Genomic DNA, 18,341 nt, shown 5'->3' on the forward strand with positions numbered 1-18,341 from the left:
CCTAGCATTCCCTATACAGGCTCCTCACCTGTCGCCGCACGCATGCCTAAATACCCTAGCTCGCCCTAAACCTAAACCCTCACTAGGGAATAGGTCGGTGCGGAGACTAATCCCACCACTGCACTAGAACACACATAAGGAAAGTCACAAACAGGGGAAACAGAAAACTTAGCTCTCTCTGTGCTAAAGCTCCAGCACAGAGTCCAGCGACCGACTGCAGCCTTCCTCCTGAATAGCTGCCAAGAACTCCCTTCTGTGACTCCTTCCACACCAGGACTCAGATTGAGCTGAGCACTCTCTTCAGCTCCTTCCACCACCAAGGTTGGTTGCAAATGAACAACTAACACCAACAGTGATTGAACCCCCTGGCTGTCCTTTATAGAGCCTAACACCTGTTATGTAATTAACGTGCACATTAAACCTAAAGTGCGATACCACTAACCACCACCGGGGACAGTCAAGACACCTAGAACTTGACAAAGTAAAAAAAGTTCACTTTGTCCATTTAATACTGCCAGATCCAACACTGGATCATGACAGTACCCCACAGAGCCCAAGCAACCCCACAGAGCCCAGCCACCCCACAGAGGTCAGCCACTTCACAGAGGTCAGCCACCCCAAAGAGGTCAGCCACACCACAGAGCCAAGCCACCCCACAAAGCCCAGCCTCCCCACAGAGCCCCATCACTCCACAGAGCAAAGCCACCACACAGAGCACAGCCACCCCACAGAGCACCAATACTGCACAGAGCACTGCCACCATACCAGCCTGGGATGGGATTTCCCAGAGGCCACCACACCTGCCTCAACCACCGACCGACCCCTGTGATCACTCCTCCACCTGTGCCGATCCCTTCCCTGGTAAGCTGAATTTGGACAGACCCCCAGTTGACACATTATTTATTTTCCTTTTTTCCTTCTGAAAATTTGGAGTGCATCTTATGGTCCGGTGCATCTTATAGTCCGAAAAAATATATGGTAATATATTTACTATACACCACCAACTACAGTTAATTCTGATTTCTACAAAAGCATTTGGGCTGATTTATCAAGACTGGAATTTTGCAATCCAGGTCGGATGAAAAGTCATAGAGATGAAGATGTGACAAAATCACTCATTAATAGACACCAGTGAAGGAATGTACCCCTGTAATGGACTGCAGTACATTTCTGCTGTGATTTTTTTTTACATAAATTATGATAATTTTTTGTTCAGGTGTATTTTGCCAAATTCTCTCTCTCTCATCTCTGCCCTCTTTTCAAAAAGTTAGAAATGATATATAGAACACAAAAATTTGCTAAGTGTTTGCGCAACTATGAAATTTTGCAACATTTAAAACAGTTTTCAACAGATCTTTGATAATCATAAAAGGGGTTATCCCCCCCATCGCATACACTGTGCACTGTGGGTATTCGCTGGTTTGTTGACCCAGGGCCTGAGGGCATGTATGAGTTATACATAGTCCCGGCCAGTGGGCATGGACACATTTTCATACACTTGTATGGAGCAAGGCTGCACCCTCTAGTCAGCCACACCCACTTGACGGTCACATCACTGGATGGGGCAGCCTCATTCTATACAAGCATATGGAGGGAGGCCACACCCACTAAGCAGGGCCTGGCAGAGCATATTTATAACACATACACACCCTCCAGACCTGGGTCAGAAACTGGCGAAACTCTGCACCCCACAATGCATGCGCTGGGGAGATTCATAAGTCTGCAGACACATAGAGTCATTGATTTGGACCAGACAACCGTTTTAACCAATCATAGTTTTCATAGATGGGTTAAAGAATTATACCAAACTTATTTCTTTTTCTATTTTAAAAAATCCAACTTAAAAAAATGGCTAGCTTTCACAAATGTGCGCTTCACTGCCATGCTTCTGCCACATTATTGAAATTTTAGTTAGAAACTATTTGATGAATTGATCCCCATTATCTGTATTTGTCAGCATGGGGATATTGCATGACAAGGTTGACATACAGTATATATACAAAGTTGTTTTTAAAAGTCTAAATTTCTACCCCTTTAATAGTATGAATTCAGATCTTAGCAGATTCTCTATCTCTAGTATTTTTTGTATTTTTTTGTGCAATGTTCTAACAACTGGCACATAATCACCCTTATGGTATGTTAGTGAACAGCTATGCCTTAAACTGTGTTTGGAGACATGTCAATGAAGAATTAGCTTTCAGGATAGCTATAATTTGCAACAAATCAAATGCATCTTGAGATCAGGACAGATTTGTTGAGTGTGGAGCGTTAAAGTTATTCATGCACTCTTGAGCACGCTTTACTGCAGCATTAGCTCATGGACTGGAGATCCACTTCACAATTGTGAAGTGACTTCATATTGATTATAGCTTTGACAGCAGGAGACGTTTTGAACAAGTCTGTAATAAAGTCTCTATCAATTCTAGCTATGAAACTTCTTGCTAATAAATGACTTTACAAGAGATTTTGATGGCGTTTCTTGTCAATAAATTCCTTAATTGTGAAAAATATCAGCAAGATGGATAAAGTAACACTGTGTCATGCAAATAGCTTAGATAAACAAAATATGATTCACATACAAAGACTCTGTTAGGGTTGGCGTATCACACAAAATAAGAATAACTAATAGAGTGCAATCGCAACCCAGGGTCCACCATGCAGAGATGTTTTCCTGCTTCTAGTAACAATGGTGGAGCCGTATGACAAGCATTCACCAGGAAGCACTCTGTGATACTTCACACAGTGTGGACTGAATGCAAGATACCAGACTGATAGTGTCTCAGAGTGGTATGCACTGGAGAAGGAATACAAGCTCAGCTACCCGCTGAGTGGCAAAGTAAATAAAACTAACTAATACAGCTGTCCGAGTGGCGCAAAAATATTAGTACCTAGCTCAGCTACCCACTGAGTGGTACTAAATGAGGTGTGTGCAATACCCAGTTGAAGCCAAAAGGATTTAAGCACGTGGGTTTAACAGTGCCTCGTAGCTGACCCGTGCTAACCTCACACATGGCCGAGACAGGCACTAGGCCAAGCCAAAAGAAAAACCTGCCTAAGGAAAGCTAGGCACTCGCACAGTCGACAGAGCGAGAAAGTCTCTACCAACACACACAGGAATGCAAATGACATTAGCATTGTGCACCTCGGAGGACTTTTTATAGGTTCAGGTCATGACCAGTTGGACAGGACCTTGCTTGTGGGCCAATCCAAAACTGCCGCATCACCAGAGCAGCTAAGGATCGACCACCAATGAGAGGTCACCACATGAGCATGCTCAGTAGAGTGATTTCTGGACTTAGCCTCCAGAGCATCTGGTCATCACTGCCTATTTCTGGCTACCATAGACTTGGCTGGAAGACCAGCAGCAACCAAGTGAACAGCACAAGTCTGAGAAAGACGCTGAGACCGACATCTTTGCTGAGCAGCCTCCACTGTGGCCGGAGGAAGAATGGGAGACTGCAGAGGCAGACAAGGCTTGGAATCCAGGGGCGTAACGGGCTTACTTTTGTGGAAGATAGTAATGCTTAGGCGATAATTATTTGTTCATGGCACATATGACCAGAATTACCACAATGTGGGAAACTTACTAAGCAAAATGAGCTAGAATTCTGCCAAAAATAAAGTCAAAAACTAAAATAACATGCTCTGTTTTAGACCTTTCTTACACTTCAGTGAACCACTTTGGAAAGTGTCTTTAAACAATGCAATGCCTAGAGGGGTTAATATTAAAATATTAATATATTCGCACACATTACAGATAGCTAGCCAAGTGGTGGTGTAAGGAAGAGAAAAATGTTTAATATTTGTAAATGAATATGACAAATTTACCATACAATGAGTTTAATTGTAATACATTTGCCACAGTATTAGCCTGTTTAGTCTACTTTTGTGCTGTTTAAATTGAAGACAATATTAATAAAATTGTCTCAATAAATTTTTAAACACTCCATCCCCATTTTAACATTTTCATAAAGATAGGGTTGAAGAATATGCTGCGGCACTGTTGAAATTGATGTGTTATACCAGTATTCCAAAAATAAACTTTTCATGCATTGATCTGGATCTTAAACATACATTCTTCCACCTTCAGGCAAGCATGTATGAAGTTTATTCCATATGTATCAAATTTGAGTCTGGTATGCCAACATATTCCAGATAATAGTAACATACATAGTAACATAGTAACATAGTTTTGACGGCTGAAGGAAGACCTTATGTCCATCTCGTTCAGCCTATTTTTAGTGCAGCTGTTCTGCATTGTTGATCCTGGGGAAGGCAAAAAACCCACAGAGTAGAAGCCAATTTTCTCCATAGGGAAAAAAATTCCTTCCCCTAAGCTGGGTCAACCATCTACCTATAATATACTGTTATTCGTAACCGTCTATACTGTTACTCACAAGAAAAGCATCCATTCCTTTCTTAAATTCATTCAGTGAGTTGGCCATCACCACTTCCTCAGGAAGAGAATTCCAGAGCCTCACTGCTCTTACCATGAAGAACCCTCTTCTATGCTGGTGCAGAAATTGTCTTTCCTCCAAACGAAGAGAATGCCCCCTTGTTCTTGTCACAGTCCTTGGTATAAACAGTTCATTGGAGAGATCTCTGTATTGCCCTCTGATATACTTGTACATATATATTAAGTCTCCCCTAAGTCTTCTCTTTTCTAGAGTAAATAGACCTAATTTTGATAACCTTTCTGGGTATTGTAGTGAACCAATAGTGTCTGAAAAGCTGTGAATGATTCTTTTGTGGCAATGTAAGGTAGATAAAAATTGTAACTGAAGACTATTGAATCCTCACAGCATGCACAGTGTGCGTTGTCAGGATACTCGGGTGCCGACGGAAATGCTGGGCAGTCGTGTGACCACAGGCATGAGATATGTACATTCCAACTAGATGTGAGTGGACTCGTTCAATTCCCTTTCATTAAGCGAGGAAATGCATGTCTAGTTGGAATGAGGCCAGGAGTATGCATATCGCATACTTGCAGTCACATGACCGCCTACTCCTGTTGTCGGAACCGGAGAATCCTGATAGCACGCATTGTGAATGCTGTGAGGATTCACAAGTCTGCAGTGACATAGAGTGACTGCAGACTTTTGTGCCAAACATGGACATCCCCTTTTAACATTTCTTTGTTATTTCACCTTTATGGGTTCTAAGCTGTTGAAAAAATAAGGACCCCACACATATTAGACTAAAGTCAGCCAAACCTGCCAACACTGGTAGAATGGGCCAACGGTCCAATGTGTATGGCGACCTTACAAATCTACTTACTAAGAAAAAACCCTATTAACATATAACTTTTAATAAGTGCTAACTAAAATAACAATGATCCAGATATCCCCTGCATATAAATTGATATCTCACTACAGTGAGCAAAAAAATGCTAGGGAGAAGTAATTTGTGTCGAGTGTGTGTGGACCTCATCTGAAGAACCATATAACTATGGGTATCAGCCATCTCTAAGCAGTGGCACATATATATATATATATATATATATATATATATATATATAGACATATATAGATAAGTACTATACTCATTAAGCATGATCAATCTATTTGCATGTATTTTTGAATAAGTTGTATTTTAATAGGGTTTTTTCTTAGTAAGTCGGTTGTATTAACCCTTATAGTTTATTCTATTGTGTGCGACCTTACAAATCTCCCTACACTTTTGTGCTCCAGACTGCATTCCACCAAAGCTGTCTGACCACAGATTTTTCTTCTTTTTGTGAACACATATAAACATTCTGCTCAGCCATGTGTATGTTTTTGTGCATAGGGCAACAGGTAGAGATAGCTCAAGGCTTAATGAGCACTCGGCCATAGGCTCTTGTAGGTGTATGGCTGCCTTAAGCATGTTTTTCACAGATGTACTTCCAGCTCTAAATGTTACACTAACCATCATACATTTTTCATTCTTTCTTCTAGATTTTATTCTCCTCCTTACAACATTGCAACAAATAGAATGATTCCACAAACATCCATCACTCCTTTTATTGCTGCTTCTCCTGTATCTACATATCAGGTATATTCTGGGGTTTTCTAAAAGGGTTTCTGTAAATAAAGAAAAATATTCAGGATTGAGAGTCCTCAGTAGTTGATACCTTTTAATGGCTAACTGAAAAGATGGTAACACATTGCAAGCTTTCGAGACTACTCAGGTCTCTTCATCAGGCTAGACTAATACAAAATCTGAAGTCACATATTTATGCACAATACAGCCTAGAAAAAATGCAATAGATAAGACAAGTGACGTGAAGCAGAACTATCAATATGGGAGAGGGAGAAACATAAATATAAACATTGGACCAGTTCATAGATAAGGAGTCTGGATGTTTTATGGTCCTCTGATTGGGGTCTAGTTCTGTGTTGCCCCGCAAGGTTTTAAAAGGAAATTCCTTAATTGATGTAAAAAGACATAAAACCATGCGACACATTCATTCCAGCACTGAGAGTGTCAAAGTTCATCATAAATTTGTACTCCCAAACTCATCTCTCTCTCTGAGATGTGAAGTTACCTTTCAATACCAGTCATTTCATATCCATGCTGCTGTGATCAGGGATACAGAAATGTTTTGCCACAGGTAGATCCATTCTTTTTTCTCTTATTGTGTGACGATGAGCATTCATCCTTGTTCTAAGCTTTTGCCCTGTCTCCCCCACATACAGACCCCCAGTTGGACATTTAGTACAAATAATTAAGTATACCACATTAGATGTAATGCAGGTGAAAGTACCTGGGATCTTGTAGTCCTGATGTGAATTGGGGATCTTTATCTTGTCCGTTGTCATTATAAATGGACAGGTTTTACATTTTTTCTGGTTGCACGGAAAGGTTGCTGCAGCTGTTGGAGAGGACAGGGAGCTTCTGACAATGATGCTTCTTAAATTTGGGGGCTGCCTAAAACACAGCAGTGGGGGGTCTGGAAAAATGGATTTTAATCGGGCATCTTTTTGTAGTAAAGGTTGTAATTTCCGTGCAGCTCCCCTTAGCACCTCCAGATTTGGGTTGTAGGTGACTACTAGAGGCACTCGGTTATTTTCTTCTTTAGCTTTGTAATGTAGCAGGTGATTCCTTGACAATCTGGTGGCTCTTGTAATTTGGTTTTCAATTGTTCTTGGATGTTAACCCTGATTCAAAAAGGTCTTTTTGAGGCGACCAAGGTGTTTGTCTCTATCCATGGGGTTGGAACATATACGATTGTATCTGATGGCTTGGCTATAGATAATAGAGTTCTTTATGTGTTTTGGATGGAAACTGTCCCATTTAAGGTATGTTGGACGGTCGATTGGCTTCTGATACAGGGATGTCTCTATTTCATTGTTTTTTAGCTTAATGATGGTGTCCAAAAAATTAATCTCGGTACTGGAGTAGTTGAGTGTTAAATTGATGGTGGGATGAAATTGATTAAACTGTTCGTGGAACGTCTTTAGCTGTTGCTCAGACTCCGTCCAGATGATTAAAATATCATCAATGAAGCGGTAGTAGGCCAGGGGCCTGATGGGGCATGAGGACAAAAAATCGCTTTCAAGCTTGGCCATGAAAAGATTTGCATACTGTGGAGCCATTTTACTTCCCATAGCTGTGCCAGTCTCCTGTAGATAGATCCTGTTGTCAAATTCAAAGTAATTGTGGGTGAGGATGAATTTTATAAGTTTCACCACAGCATTAGCATCAGTCCCTGTGTTTTCCATGAAGAATTTGCAGGCATGTAAACCATCTTGGTGTGGGATATTAGAGTACAAAGATTCCACATCCATGGTGGCCAGGATGGTTCCTTCTGGTAGAGGACCTATTGAATAAACTAGCAGCAATAGGTCCTCTACCAGAAGGAACCATCCTGGCCACCATGGATGTGGAATCTTTGTACTCTAATATCCCACACCAAGATGGTTTACATGCCTGCAAATTCTTCATGGAAAACACAGGGACTGATGCTAATGCTGTGGTGAAACTTATAAAATTCATCCTCACCCACAATTACTTTGAATTTGACAACAGGATCTATCTACAGGAGACTGGCACAGCTATGGGAAGTAAAATGGCTCCACAGTATGCAAATCTTTTCATGGCCAAGCTTGAAAGCGATTTTTTGTCCTCATGCCCCATCAGGCCCCTGGCCTACTACCGCTTCATTGATGATATTTTAATCATCTGGACGGAGTCTGAGCAACAGCTAAAGACGTTCCACGAACAGTTTAATCAATTTCATCCCACCATCAATTTAACACTCAACTACTCCAGTACCGAGATTAATTTTTTGGACACCATCATTAAGCTAAAAAACAATGAAATAGAGACATCCCTGTATCAGAAGCCAATCGACCGTCCAACATACCTTAAATGGGACAGTTTCCATCCAAAACACATGAAGAACTCTATTATCTATAGCCAAGCCATCAGATACAATCGTATATGTTCCAACCCCATGGATAGAGACAAACACCTTGGTCGCCTCAAAAAGACCTTTTTGAATCAGGGTTACCATCCAAGAACAATTGAAAACCAAATTACAAGAGCCACCAGATTGTCAAGGAATCACCTGCTACATTACAAAGCTAAAGAAGAAAATAACCGAGTGCCTCTAGTAGTCACCTACAACCCAAATCTGGAGGTGCTAAGGGGAGCTGCACGAAAATTACAACCTTTACTACAAAAAGATGCCCGATTAAAATCCATTTTTCCAGACCCCCCACTGCTGTGTTTTAGGCAGCCCCCAAATTTAAGAAGCATCATTGTCAGAAGCTCCCTGTCCTCTCCAACAGCTGCAGGAACCTTTCCGTGCAACCAGAAAAAATGTAAAACCTGTCCATTTATAATGACCACGGACAAGATAAAGATCCCCAATTCACATCAGGACTACAAGATCCCAGGTACTTTCACCTGCATTACATCTAATGTGGTATACTTAATTATTTGTACTAAATGTCCAACTGGGGGTCTGTATGTGGGGGAGACAGGGCAAAAGCTTAGAACAAGGATGAATGCTCATCGTCACACAATAAGAGAAAAAAGAATGGATCTACCTGTGGCAAAACATTTCTGTATCCCTGATCACAGCAGCATGGATATGAAATGACTGGTATTGAAAGGTAACTTCACATCTCAGAGAGAGAGATGAGTTTGGGAGTACAAATTTATGACGAACTTTGACACTCTCAGTGCTGGAATGAATGTGTCGCATGGATTTATGTCTTTTTACATCAATTAAGGAATTTCCTTTTAAAACCTTGCGGGGCAACACAGAACTAGACCCCAATCAGAGGACCATAAAACATCCAGACTCCTTATCTATGAACTGGTCCAATGTTTATATTTATGTTTCTCCCTCTCCCATATTGATAGTTTTGCTTCATGTCACTTGTCTTATCTATTGCATTTTTTCTAGGCTGTATTGTGCATAAATATGTGACTTCAGATTTTGTATTAGTCTAGCCTGATGAAGAGACCTGAGTAGTCTTGAAAGCTTGCAATGTGTTACCATCTTTTCAGTTAGCCATTAAAAGGTATCAACTACTGAGGATTCTCAATCCTGAATATTTTTCTATCCACTGGCTAACACGGTACAAAGATATACATCTTTCCTGTAAATAAAGATACATTAATCATTTACTTGGCAATAGAACTTTCTAAATATTGCTTTGTATATTCTTTTGCATAAAATAGTAACAATAATAATTATTAGTATTAAAAAGTATCATCAGACTTTGGCCAAAATCAATTTGATAGGAACACAAAACACTAAATGAAACTGAAACAGTAAGAAAATAGAGATTGATGGAAATGGGGTTATAATGCTAAAAATTGTAAATACAAATTAGCATGTGATCGCCACAGAATGACAACACTTTTTTAGGTCACTTTAAAGCGTTCAGTATGTGGTCAGTATTTTACAACAGTATTTGTAAGCCAAAGTCACTAGTGGAATAATCAGAAGAAAATTATAAAAGAAACGCGTCACCACTTCTGCATTTTTCACCCAGTCCTGGTTTTGGCTCACAAATACTGATGTAAAATACTGAAAAAATACTGAACGTGTGAACCTGCGTAGCCTTATAGCGTGATACATCCCATGTTTTATATTTTAATAATGGAATGTCTATTTCATAAAACAGGTGAAGGCTTTTTTTCTTTCTTTTTTAATAGTACTTAATTCTTTTCTGCCATGTTTTTGTAAATAATTAGATTTTAGAGCTAGTGGTAAAAAAACATATTTTGAAATGTAACATTCTAAGATAAAATTGCATTCTTTTTTAGATCTTATTTATGTGCTGATTACTAGATTTCCATTTTGCAGTTCTGTTTCCTACCACCACTATGAGGCGTTTGCAATTGTGCTGCAGATTTATTGTTAAAATGAGCCTGACAGCTGATACAGTGGGGAAAAAAAAGTATTTAGTCAGCCATCAATTGTGCAAGTTCTCCCACTTAAAAAGATGAGAGCGGCCTGTAATTGACATCATAGGTACACCACAACTATGAGAGTCAAAATGAGAAAACAATTCAGATTTTGCAAGATTTATTTTGCAAATTATGATGGAAAATAAGTATTTGGTCACCTTAAAGCATGCAAGATTTCTGGCTCTCACAGACCTGTAACTTTTTTTTTAAGAGGCTCATCTGTCGTCCACTCATTACCTGTAGTAATGGCACCTGTTTGAACTTGTTTTCAGTATAAAAGACACCTGTCCACAACCTTAAACAGTCACACTACAAACTCCACTATGGTGAAGACCAAGGAGCTGTCGAAGGGCACTACAAACATAATTGTAGCGCTGTAGCAGGCTGGGAAGACTGAATCTGCAATAGGCAAGCAGCTTGGTGTGATGAAATCAATTGTGGGAGCAATAATAAGAAAATGGAAGACATACAAGACCACTGATAATCTCCCTCGATGTGGGTCTCCATGCAGGTTCTCAACCCATGGGGTCAAAATGATCACAAGAACGGTGAGCAAAAATCCCAGAACCATACGGGGGGACCTAGTGAATGACCTGCATAGAACTGGGACCATGGTAACAAAGGCTACCATTAGTAACACGCTACGCCGCAAGTGACTCGGATCCTGCAGTGCAAGATGTGTTCCCTTGCTTAAACTAGTACAAGGGTGGACCCGGCTGAAGTTTGCTAGAGAGCATTTGGATTATCCAGAAGAGTATTGGGAGAATGTCATATGGTCTGATGAAACCAAAGTGGAACTGTTTGGTAGAAACAAAACTTGTTGTGTTTGGAGGAGACAGAATGCTGAGTTGCATCCAAAGAACACCATACCTACTGTGAAGCATGGGAATGGTAACATCATGCTTTGGGAATGTTTCTCTGCAAAGGGACCAGGATGACTGATCCGTGTACATGAAAGATTGATTGGGGCAATGTATTGTGAGATTTTGAGTGCAAACCTCCTTCCATCAGCAAGGGCATTTAAGATGAAATGTGGATGGGTCTTTCAGCATGATAATGATCCCAAGCACACCGCCAGAGCAATGAAGAAGTGGCTTCGTAAGAAGCACATGAAGGTCCTGGAGTGGCCTAGCCAGTCTCCAGATCTCAACCCCATAGAAAACCTTTGGAACGATTTGAAAGTTCATGCTGCCCTGCGACAGGCCCAAAACATCACTGCTGTAGAGGAGATCTGCATGGAGGAATGGGCTAACATACCACCAACAGTGTGTTCCAACCTTGTGAAGACTTAGGCTGGTTTCACATTCGCGCTTTTTAAGCGCACGCACGGCCGGGGGTAGCTCCGCCCCCGATCCGGCTCTCTGCCCGGCGTGCCCGCCCCTCCCTTGTAGCGCCACCTCCTAGCGCACAGCGGCGCCTGCGATCGGCGCACCCTATCTTTAGCATAGGGTGCGCAGATCGTGCGCAGGCCGTGCGCTAGTTGCACTTTGACCTGCGCTGCGCACTTTTGACGGTGCGCCGTGTGCGCCAAAATCCGAAAAGTTTGATTTTGGCGCGCACGGCGCACCGTCAAAAGTGCGCAGCGCAGGTCAAAGCGCAACTAGCGCACGGCCTGCGCACGATCTGCGCACCCTATGCTAAAGATAGGGTGCGCCGATCGCAGGCGCCGCTGTGCGCTAGGAGGCGGCGCTACAAGGAAGGGGCGGGCACGCCGGGCAGAGAGCCGGATCGGGGGTGGAGCTACCCCCGGCCGTGCGTGCGCTTAAAAAGCACGAATGTGAAACCAGCCTTACAGAAAACATTTGACCTCTGTCATTGCCATCAAAAGATATATAACAAAATATTGAAATAAACTTTTGTTAATGACCAAATACTTATTTTCCACCATAACTTGAAAAGCAAATCTTGCCAAATCAGACAAGGTGATTTTCTGGATTTGTTTTCTCATTTTGACTCTCATAGTTGTGGTCTACCTATCATGTCAATTACAGGCCTCTCTCATCTTTTTAAGTGGAAGAACTTGCACAATTGGTGGTTGACTAAATACTTATATCCCCACTGTACGTGCTGCCCTATACACGTTTGACTCTGAAATGCTGTGACATTTCAGAGAAATATATACTTTAAAAGCAGTCAGGGACATAGCAGCACAGGAGACTGATCAAATATGTGATTCCTTGGTGGTCTCATCCCAGCTGCTGCCCTGGAGTGACGGGTCTCTCCCTATACAAATAAGTCGGGGAGATCTGTCGATCACTGGCATCACTGGCAGTGGGTGGGGAGAAGCTCCTGTAGACCCACCTGTCCAACTAGTCTCCTGTGTGGTTCAGTCATAGTTGACTTTTTCTCTGTCAAACATACCTGGCTGAAATTGCTCATCCCATGTCTGATTCATGCTTTCCATGGATTGGGAAAAATGTATCAGATATCAAGTTCCATTTAAATTGAATGGGAACTGAATAAATCCATATTTAGTAAGTAACTAGATGGCTAGAACTTCATTATTTAACTCTAAGGCTTTCCAGGTCAGAATTAGATAACACAACTTACAAAGAGTTATGAAAATATAATTTAAAACATGATTTTGGACCTATTCAGATGAAATCCTGTTCACTTCCAGCATATTTTGTGATAAAAGACCCCTCTGTTTGTTGAATGTGTCTCATTCTGTCCTAAGTTAAATAAAAAAAAAATTTGTAATAGAACAATTACCAGGATTCAGTAATCTTGTCAGAGTGTAATTCATTTTATTTAATATTTCTAATGGTATAAAATTGCCTACAGAAAGTTTCCGACTTCATTTTGAAGGTATTACATTCATTTCATTTAAAGATAGCAATGTAATTACAGAATTAAGCAGTACACCTAGAGAACTGATTCTAGAAAGTTATGTAGCAAAAGCCGAAGCTTAAAATTGTTTTTCACATTATTTGCAGTGAATTATTATAAAGTCATTAATCAAGATACTTAAATAGACATCACCTTTGCCCTGATGCTACTTTTCTATCATCTAGGTACAAAGTACTTCCTGGATGCCTCACCCACCATATGTTATGCAACCAACGGTAGGCCATCTACTACAGATGACTTTTACATTTGGGTGTTAATGATTAATGGCACTGTCCACTTGTAATTCTGGATGTAATTTCATTAACACATTTCCATACAGTAACACCATTTATTAAATATCAATCCTTAATGTTTTGATTAACCATTACGAATGAAAAAGGTTTTATGATTAATTCAAGGACTTTTCAGCTTACTCTAATTTGCATAGTAATTAAATGAGCATGAGAACACACGTATGTGTACTATATATATTTTCTAGATGTAAATATGGGGATAACCTACCATATATGCTCGTGTATAAGCCAAGATTTTCAGCCCATTTTTTGGGGCTGAAAGTCCCCCTCTCAGCTTATTCATGAGTCATATACCTGGAGATCGGCGGGTGAGGGGGTGCCAGAGATCATACTTACCCCTGCAGCCCACCGGCTTCTCCACGGTCTCTGTTCCTGTCTTCAGCGGTCACGTGGAACCGCTCATTAAACTCATGAACATGAGCATATTCATGAGTGTAATGAGCCATATCACGTGAATTTTGTCCAGCCCATTTTTAGGGTTTAGTGTCCAATTTACCACTTTTTATTCTTTTGTGTTGTTCCAATACACACAAAGGAAATAAACTTGTGTATAACAAAAATGTGTAATTGCATTAATTTTCTGGAAAAATTTAAAGGGTGCACTCTCTCAATCATGTGTGACACTGAATCACTTCTCACGACCAAGTCGTGAGACGGGATAGTTAGGAGTCTGAGGTCAAAAGCATGGAAGGTGGGTAATAAACAGATGGAAGAGACAAAGGCATAGTCAATTAACATTCCAAGATTAGAATATTAGGAAGTTAGTGGATCAGAGTAGAAGGAGTTATAAATATGGATGGTCACAACAAGATTCAAGGTCTGGCAACGAAAGATCTACAAACAGAGTGCAAGACACAGAGATACAAATCTCACAGTAGCTGAATGTACATCTGGTAGGTTTGGTTGCAACAGCTCAGTTAAGTAGCCTGGCAATCCCCAGCGATAGTGGGCATCTGGAGACAGCCATCGCCTTCTAGTCTCAGATTGGATGGCCGAGCTGTCAGTCAACCCACTGACAGCTCAGCAAGCCCCTGTTCCAGACTGGATGACAGAGTTGACAATCCAAGTACTTGCAGTTTAAACATTCCACGGTGCCAGATTGGATGGCTGAGCTGTCATTAACTGCATCTCAGACACACTGAGGGGTGGAACCCTGACACCATCACTGTATATATATTTAAAAAGTAAAAAAAGTTATGTCTATACATACCATCCAAACATATATATTATTTAATTAGTGTGTATGCTGATAGATTTCTTGATGTTTAAGGTATTCCAAGTGCTAGTTCAACTAAGTAATAAACGAGTACACAGTGGAGCATAAATAACTTGCGCTCACCTATCCTTGGTCTGCCTACAAGAACAAGCTTGTATAATTAGGCAGATTTCCAGCAGCTTTATAGCACTAGGGATGGTCTTCATTTTGCTGCATTTGAATTCAGATGCCCCTATATGCAAGAAAAAAGGTCAGGAGGGAGGGGAAGAAGCTTGAGCACCATTAAATTGAGTGAAAAGAGCATCCTACTGGCAATACTAGCAGTGGGAAGCTTTCTCTCTGGAAGCTCTGCTTCTACTATGTGCATAATGTCTTAAACTGACATGTCATTTATGAAAAAAATAAACATATTTTAATAGATTTGTAAATGGTGCTTCTTGGTTTGGGTATTAAACTGTAAAATTGCTAAAAGGTCAGTTGAAAAAATTTTAATCAATAGAATTATTTTTTTATAATAATTGTCACTGCTACGCAATTGTCACATAAATTTACAAATTAATGAAAGTGATAGTAAAAATCCAATATCAGTTTTATATAGCCATCTTACTTTTAGCTTGCTTTTAAAACTGTGCCTTGACCTACATAACTGATAACTAATGCCAAGAAAATGAATCTCCCCACAGTCTTTCCTAGAGAAAGTTGGAAAGTTCTTTAACCATATAGTAAGATAATGTAATGTGAAATAATTAATTTTATTCAAAAAATAAAACATAGTTAATCAGAAAAATGTGTGATATTGCTACTAATATCAACGTGGCATCATTGTAAAAAGCATTCTATCACACAGAAACGAGTTCATTTCACAGGTAGAAACATTTTACTTACGTGTTTGAAAATGTTATTTTTAAAAGATTTGTATAGAATTAGAATTTTACAGCTATGCTAGTATTGCAGATTAGAAAAGATCTGGATCGGACAAATGCACACAAATAGGGCAGTACCATATGGAATAAGATGGGGGTGAGGATAATGATAGCGATCACGTGTAAGGACACCACACCTGTCCTGATGTACCATAGTTGCATCTCTGTGGCTGTAGGAAAGCATTGTCCAAATAGAAGTTTGGAAAAGTAGAGATTATTGTGATGTATGGACTGTCACTGGTAGAATGAGATCTGGAAAGTATAAGGAACATTTATTTTCGCCACCAATGCATTTCGGCACCAGACTGGCCCCCTTCTTAAGGTAAAAAAAAATCCTGTATCAGAGAATGAAAAATCTGGGCCCATGGCGTCAGCTGATCACTACACTACAGGGTGGGCCATTTATATGGATACACCTGGGTGGGCCATTTATAAAGTTGGATCCAAAATGGCTGACTTCAAAATGGCTGCCATGGTCACCACCCATCTTGAAAAGTTTTCCCCCTCCCATATACTAAAGTGCCACAAACAGGAAGTTGATATCAATATCACCAACCATTCCCATTTTATTTAGATGTATTACATCCTCACTCATCCCTTGTAGACTGTGAGCCCCTCGTAGGCAGGGTCCTCTCTACTTCTACTCCTGTACCAGTCAGTGACTTGTATTGTTCATGATTATTGTACTTGTTTTTTATTATTTATACCCCTTTTCACATATAAAGCGCCATGGAATAAATGTAATAATAATAATAATAAATAATAAAATACCATCTTTAAAGAAAAGCAATTTAACTACAACAAATAAATACAATCAATAAGAGAGTCAGTGTTTCTAGAGCAGACAGTAGTCATTTTGTTTCTTAATTCTGGTCAAACCTTTTAACCCTTTCCCAATATGAGATGTAATAGTACTTCACACATCAGGTGTGGTGCATGTAGGAGGCTCAGGAACTGAGCCTACACTCTGCATGGATATATATTACAGCAAGCATCTTCCTGTAACAGCAGTGACTAGAGCGTTCTCTGATTGCTACTGTTTAACTATTTAAATGCTGTCAATCACTAACAGAAGCATTTTAATGGTGTAGTTGTTGGTATTCGCATGCATGTCCTCTTATCACCAACCCCCAATACAATTGCTGGTGGCTTGTCATCCCAGCTGGGACTCGCTTGAAGCCTCCATTCCTGCCATCTTTGTCCTCCTGTGAAGCTTAGTCATAACTTTATACTGCAATACAGTAGTACAGTAATATTGCACTATATAAAGTTAATACAGTAGGTGATCAAATGATCACAGATTCAAGTCTCCTAAGGGGACAAAAAAATGTCAAAAAAAGAAAAAAGTTTATAAAAATGTAAAACTAAAAAAAGAATACACATTTGTGTCACCAATTTCCTTCCCTGTAGTAACCAATGGAAACGTGTTATTTTTTTATATTGCCTTGCTGACTCACGACAACAGCAAACTATGGAAAATTATTGCAACTGGTAAATTGTGACGTTTGTGTATCTCTGCACGGTTTGTGCCAGTCGCTCAACTGCTACTTAAAAATATGCTATTTTTGTAACCAATAGAATTTTTTTTAGTTTTTTGATCACCTTTATGAGGCGTGCCTACAGCAGACTCAGGGAAATTAATGGTAATTAGTGACGTTTCCGTAGCTCAGCAGGTTTTAGCAATTAGCTTTCAAAAAGGATCTTAAGGGGGTTTTACACATAGCGATATCGCTAGCAATATCGCCAAAGCATCACCGATTTGGTGACGCAGCAGCGATATCGCTAGCGATATCGCTATGTGTGATACTTACCTCCGACCGGCTCCACCGCTGTCTGTCGCTGATCGTGCGAGATCGCGCAGCTCCATCTCTCGTCAGGCGCTTCCTGCTGGTGCCGACGAGCGACGCGTGGACGCGGACGGGAGGACGTAGGGATCGCCTCGCCTCGTCTAAAAGGTAAGTAATGACCGCTGTATCGCTGCTGCATCGCTGTGAGATCTGCTTGTGTGGCAGCTCACTAGCGACCATTTAGTGATGCACCAGCGATCCTGACCGGGTCATATTGTTGTCGGGATCACTGGTGCATCGCTAAACGTAAAGGGCCCTTTACTCTATTCTGGTACTGGGAATATTATTTAGCTGTAAAAAAAAGTTGTTTTTTTATATGAGGGTACACAGGAATATTATGTAGCTCCAAAAAAATTGGTTTAGTATATGCTGGTATCAACTTATATTATTTGGCTCTAAAAAGAGCTGCATTGTATATTATGGTAATGGAGGAAACCCTGCCTGTCTCTCCCTAATCCCATAGTCTGTTCCTAAACTATACAACACAATGCAAACTAGCAGAGATCTGCAGCATGTTCTTGCAATGATGATGTGATAAACACCCAGGTGCTTGCCTTTCACTCTCTCTAATTAAATCTCTCCCTACACTATCGCCACCTAACAAAATGCTAATCTTGACCCTCTTGAGCGCTTAAAAGGACTTTCTGGAATCACAAACTCTCCCTATATGCTCCTTTCACTCTCCCTATGCTCACACTACCCTCTCCCTATGCTGTTTCCAGCTGCATTGTGTGCAACATAGCAGCGGCAGTGATTCAATAACCCCTTTCATAGAATCATAGAATCGTAGAGTTGGAAGGGA

At 40.5% G+C, this 18,341-nt stretch overlaps 1 protein-coding gene across 2 annotated transcripts in view; it reads left to right on the forward strand.

The window, feature by feature from the left end:
* Positions 1 to 18,341, forward strand: part of RBMS3 (RNA binding motif single stranded interacting protein 3) — a 1,042,190-nt gene that overhangs the window by 959,612 nt on the left and 64,237 nt on the right. For both annotated transcript variants that reach the window (XM_073568606.1, XM_073568614.1), the window contains exons 9-10: positions 5,937 to 6,033; positions 13,425 to 13,475. In XM_073568606.1, the coding sequence (XP_073424707.1) occupies positions 5,937 to 6,033; positions 13,425 to 13,475 (148 nt within the window). The remainder of the gene's footprint in view (positions 1 to 5,936; positions 6,034 to 13,424; positions 13,476 to 18,341) is intronic.

This window comes from Dendrobates tinctorius, unplaced genomic scaffold (assembly GCF_039654945.1).
Source record: "Dendrobates tinctorius isolate UK_male_01 unplaced genomic scaffold, ASM3965494v1 ptg000005l, whole genome shotgun sequence".
NCBI classification, from domain to species: domain Eukaryota; kingdom Metazoa; phylum Chordata; class Amphibia; order Anura; family Dendrobatidae; genus Dendrobates; species Dendrobates tinctorius.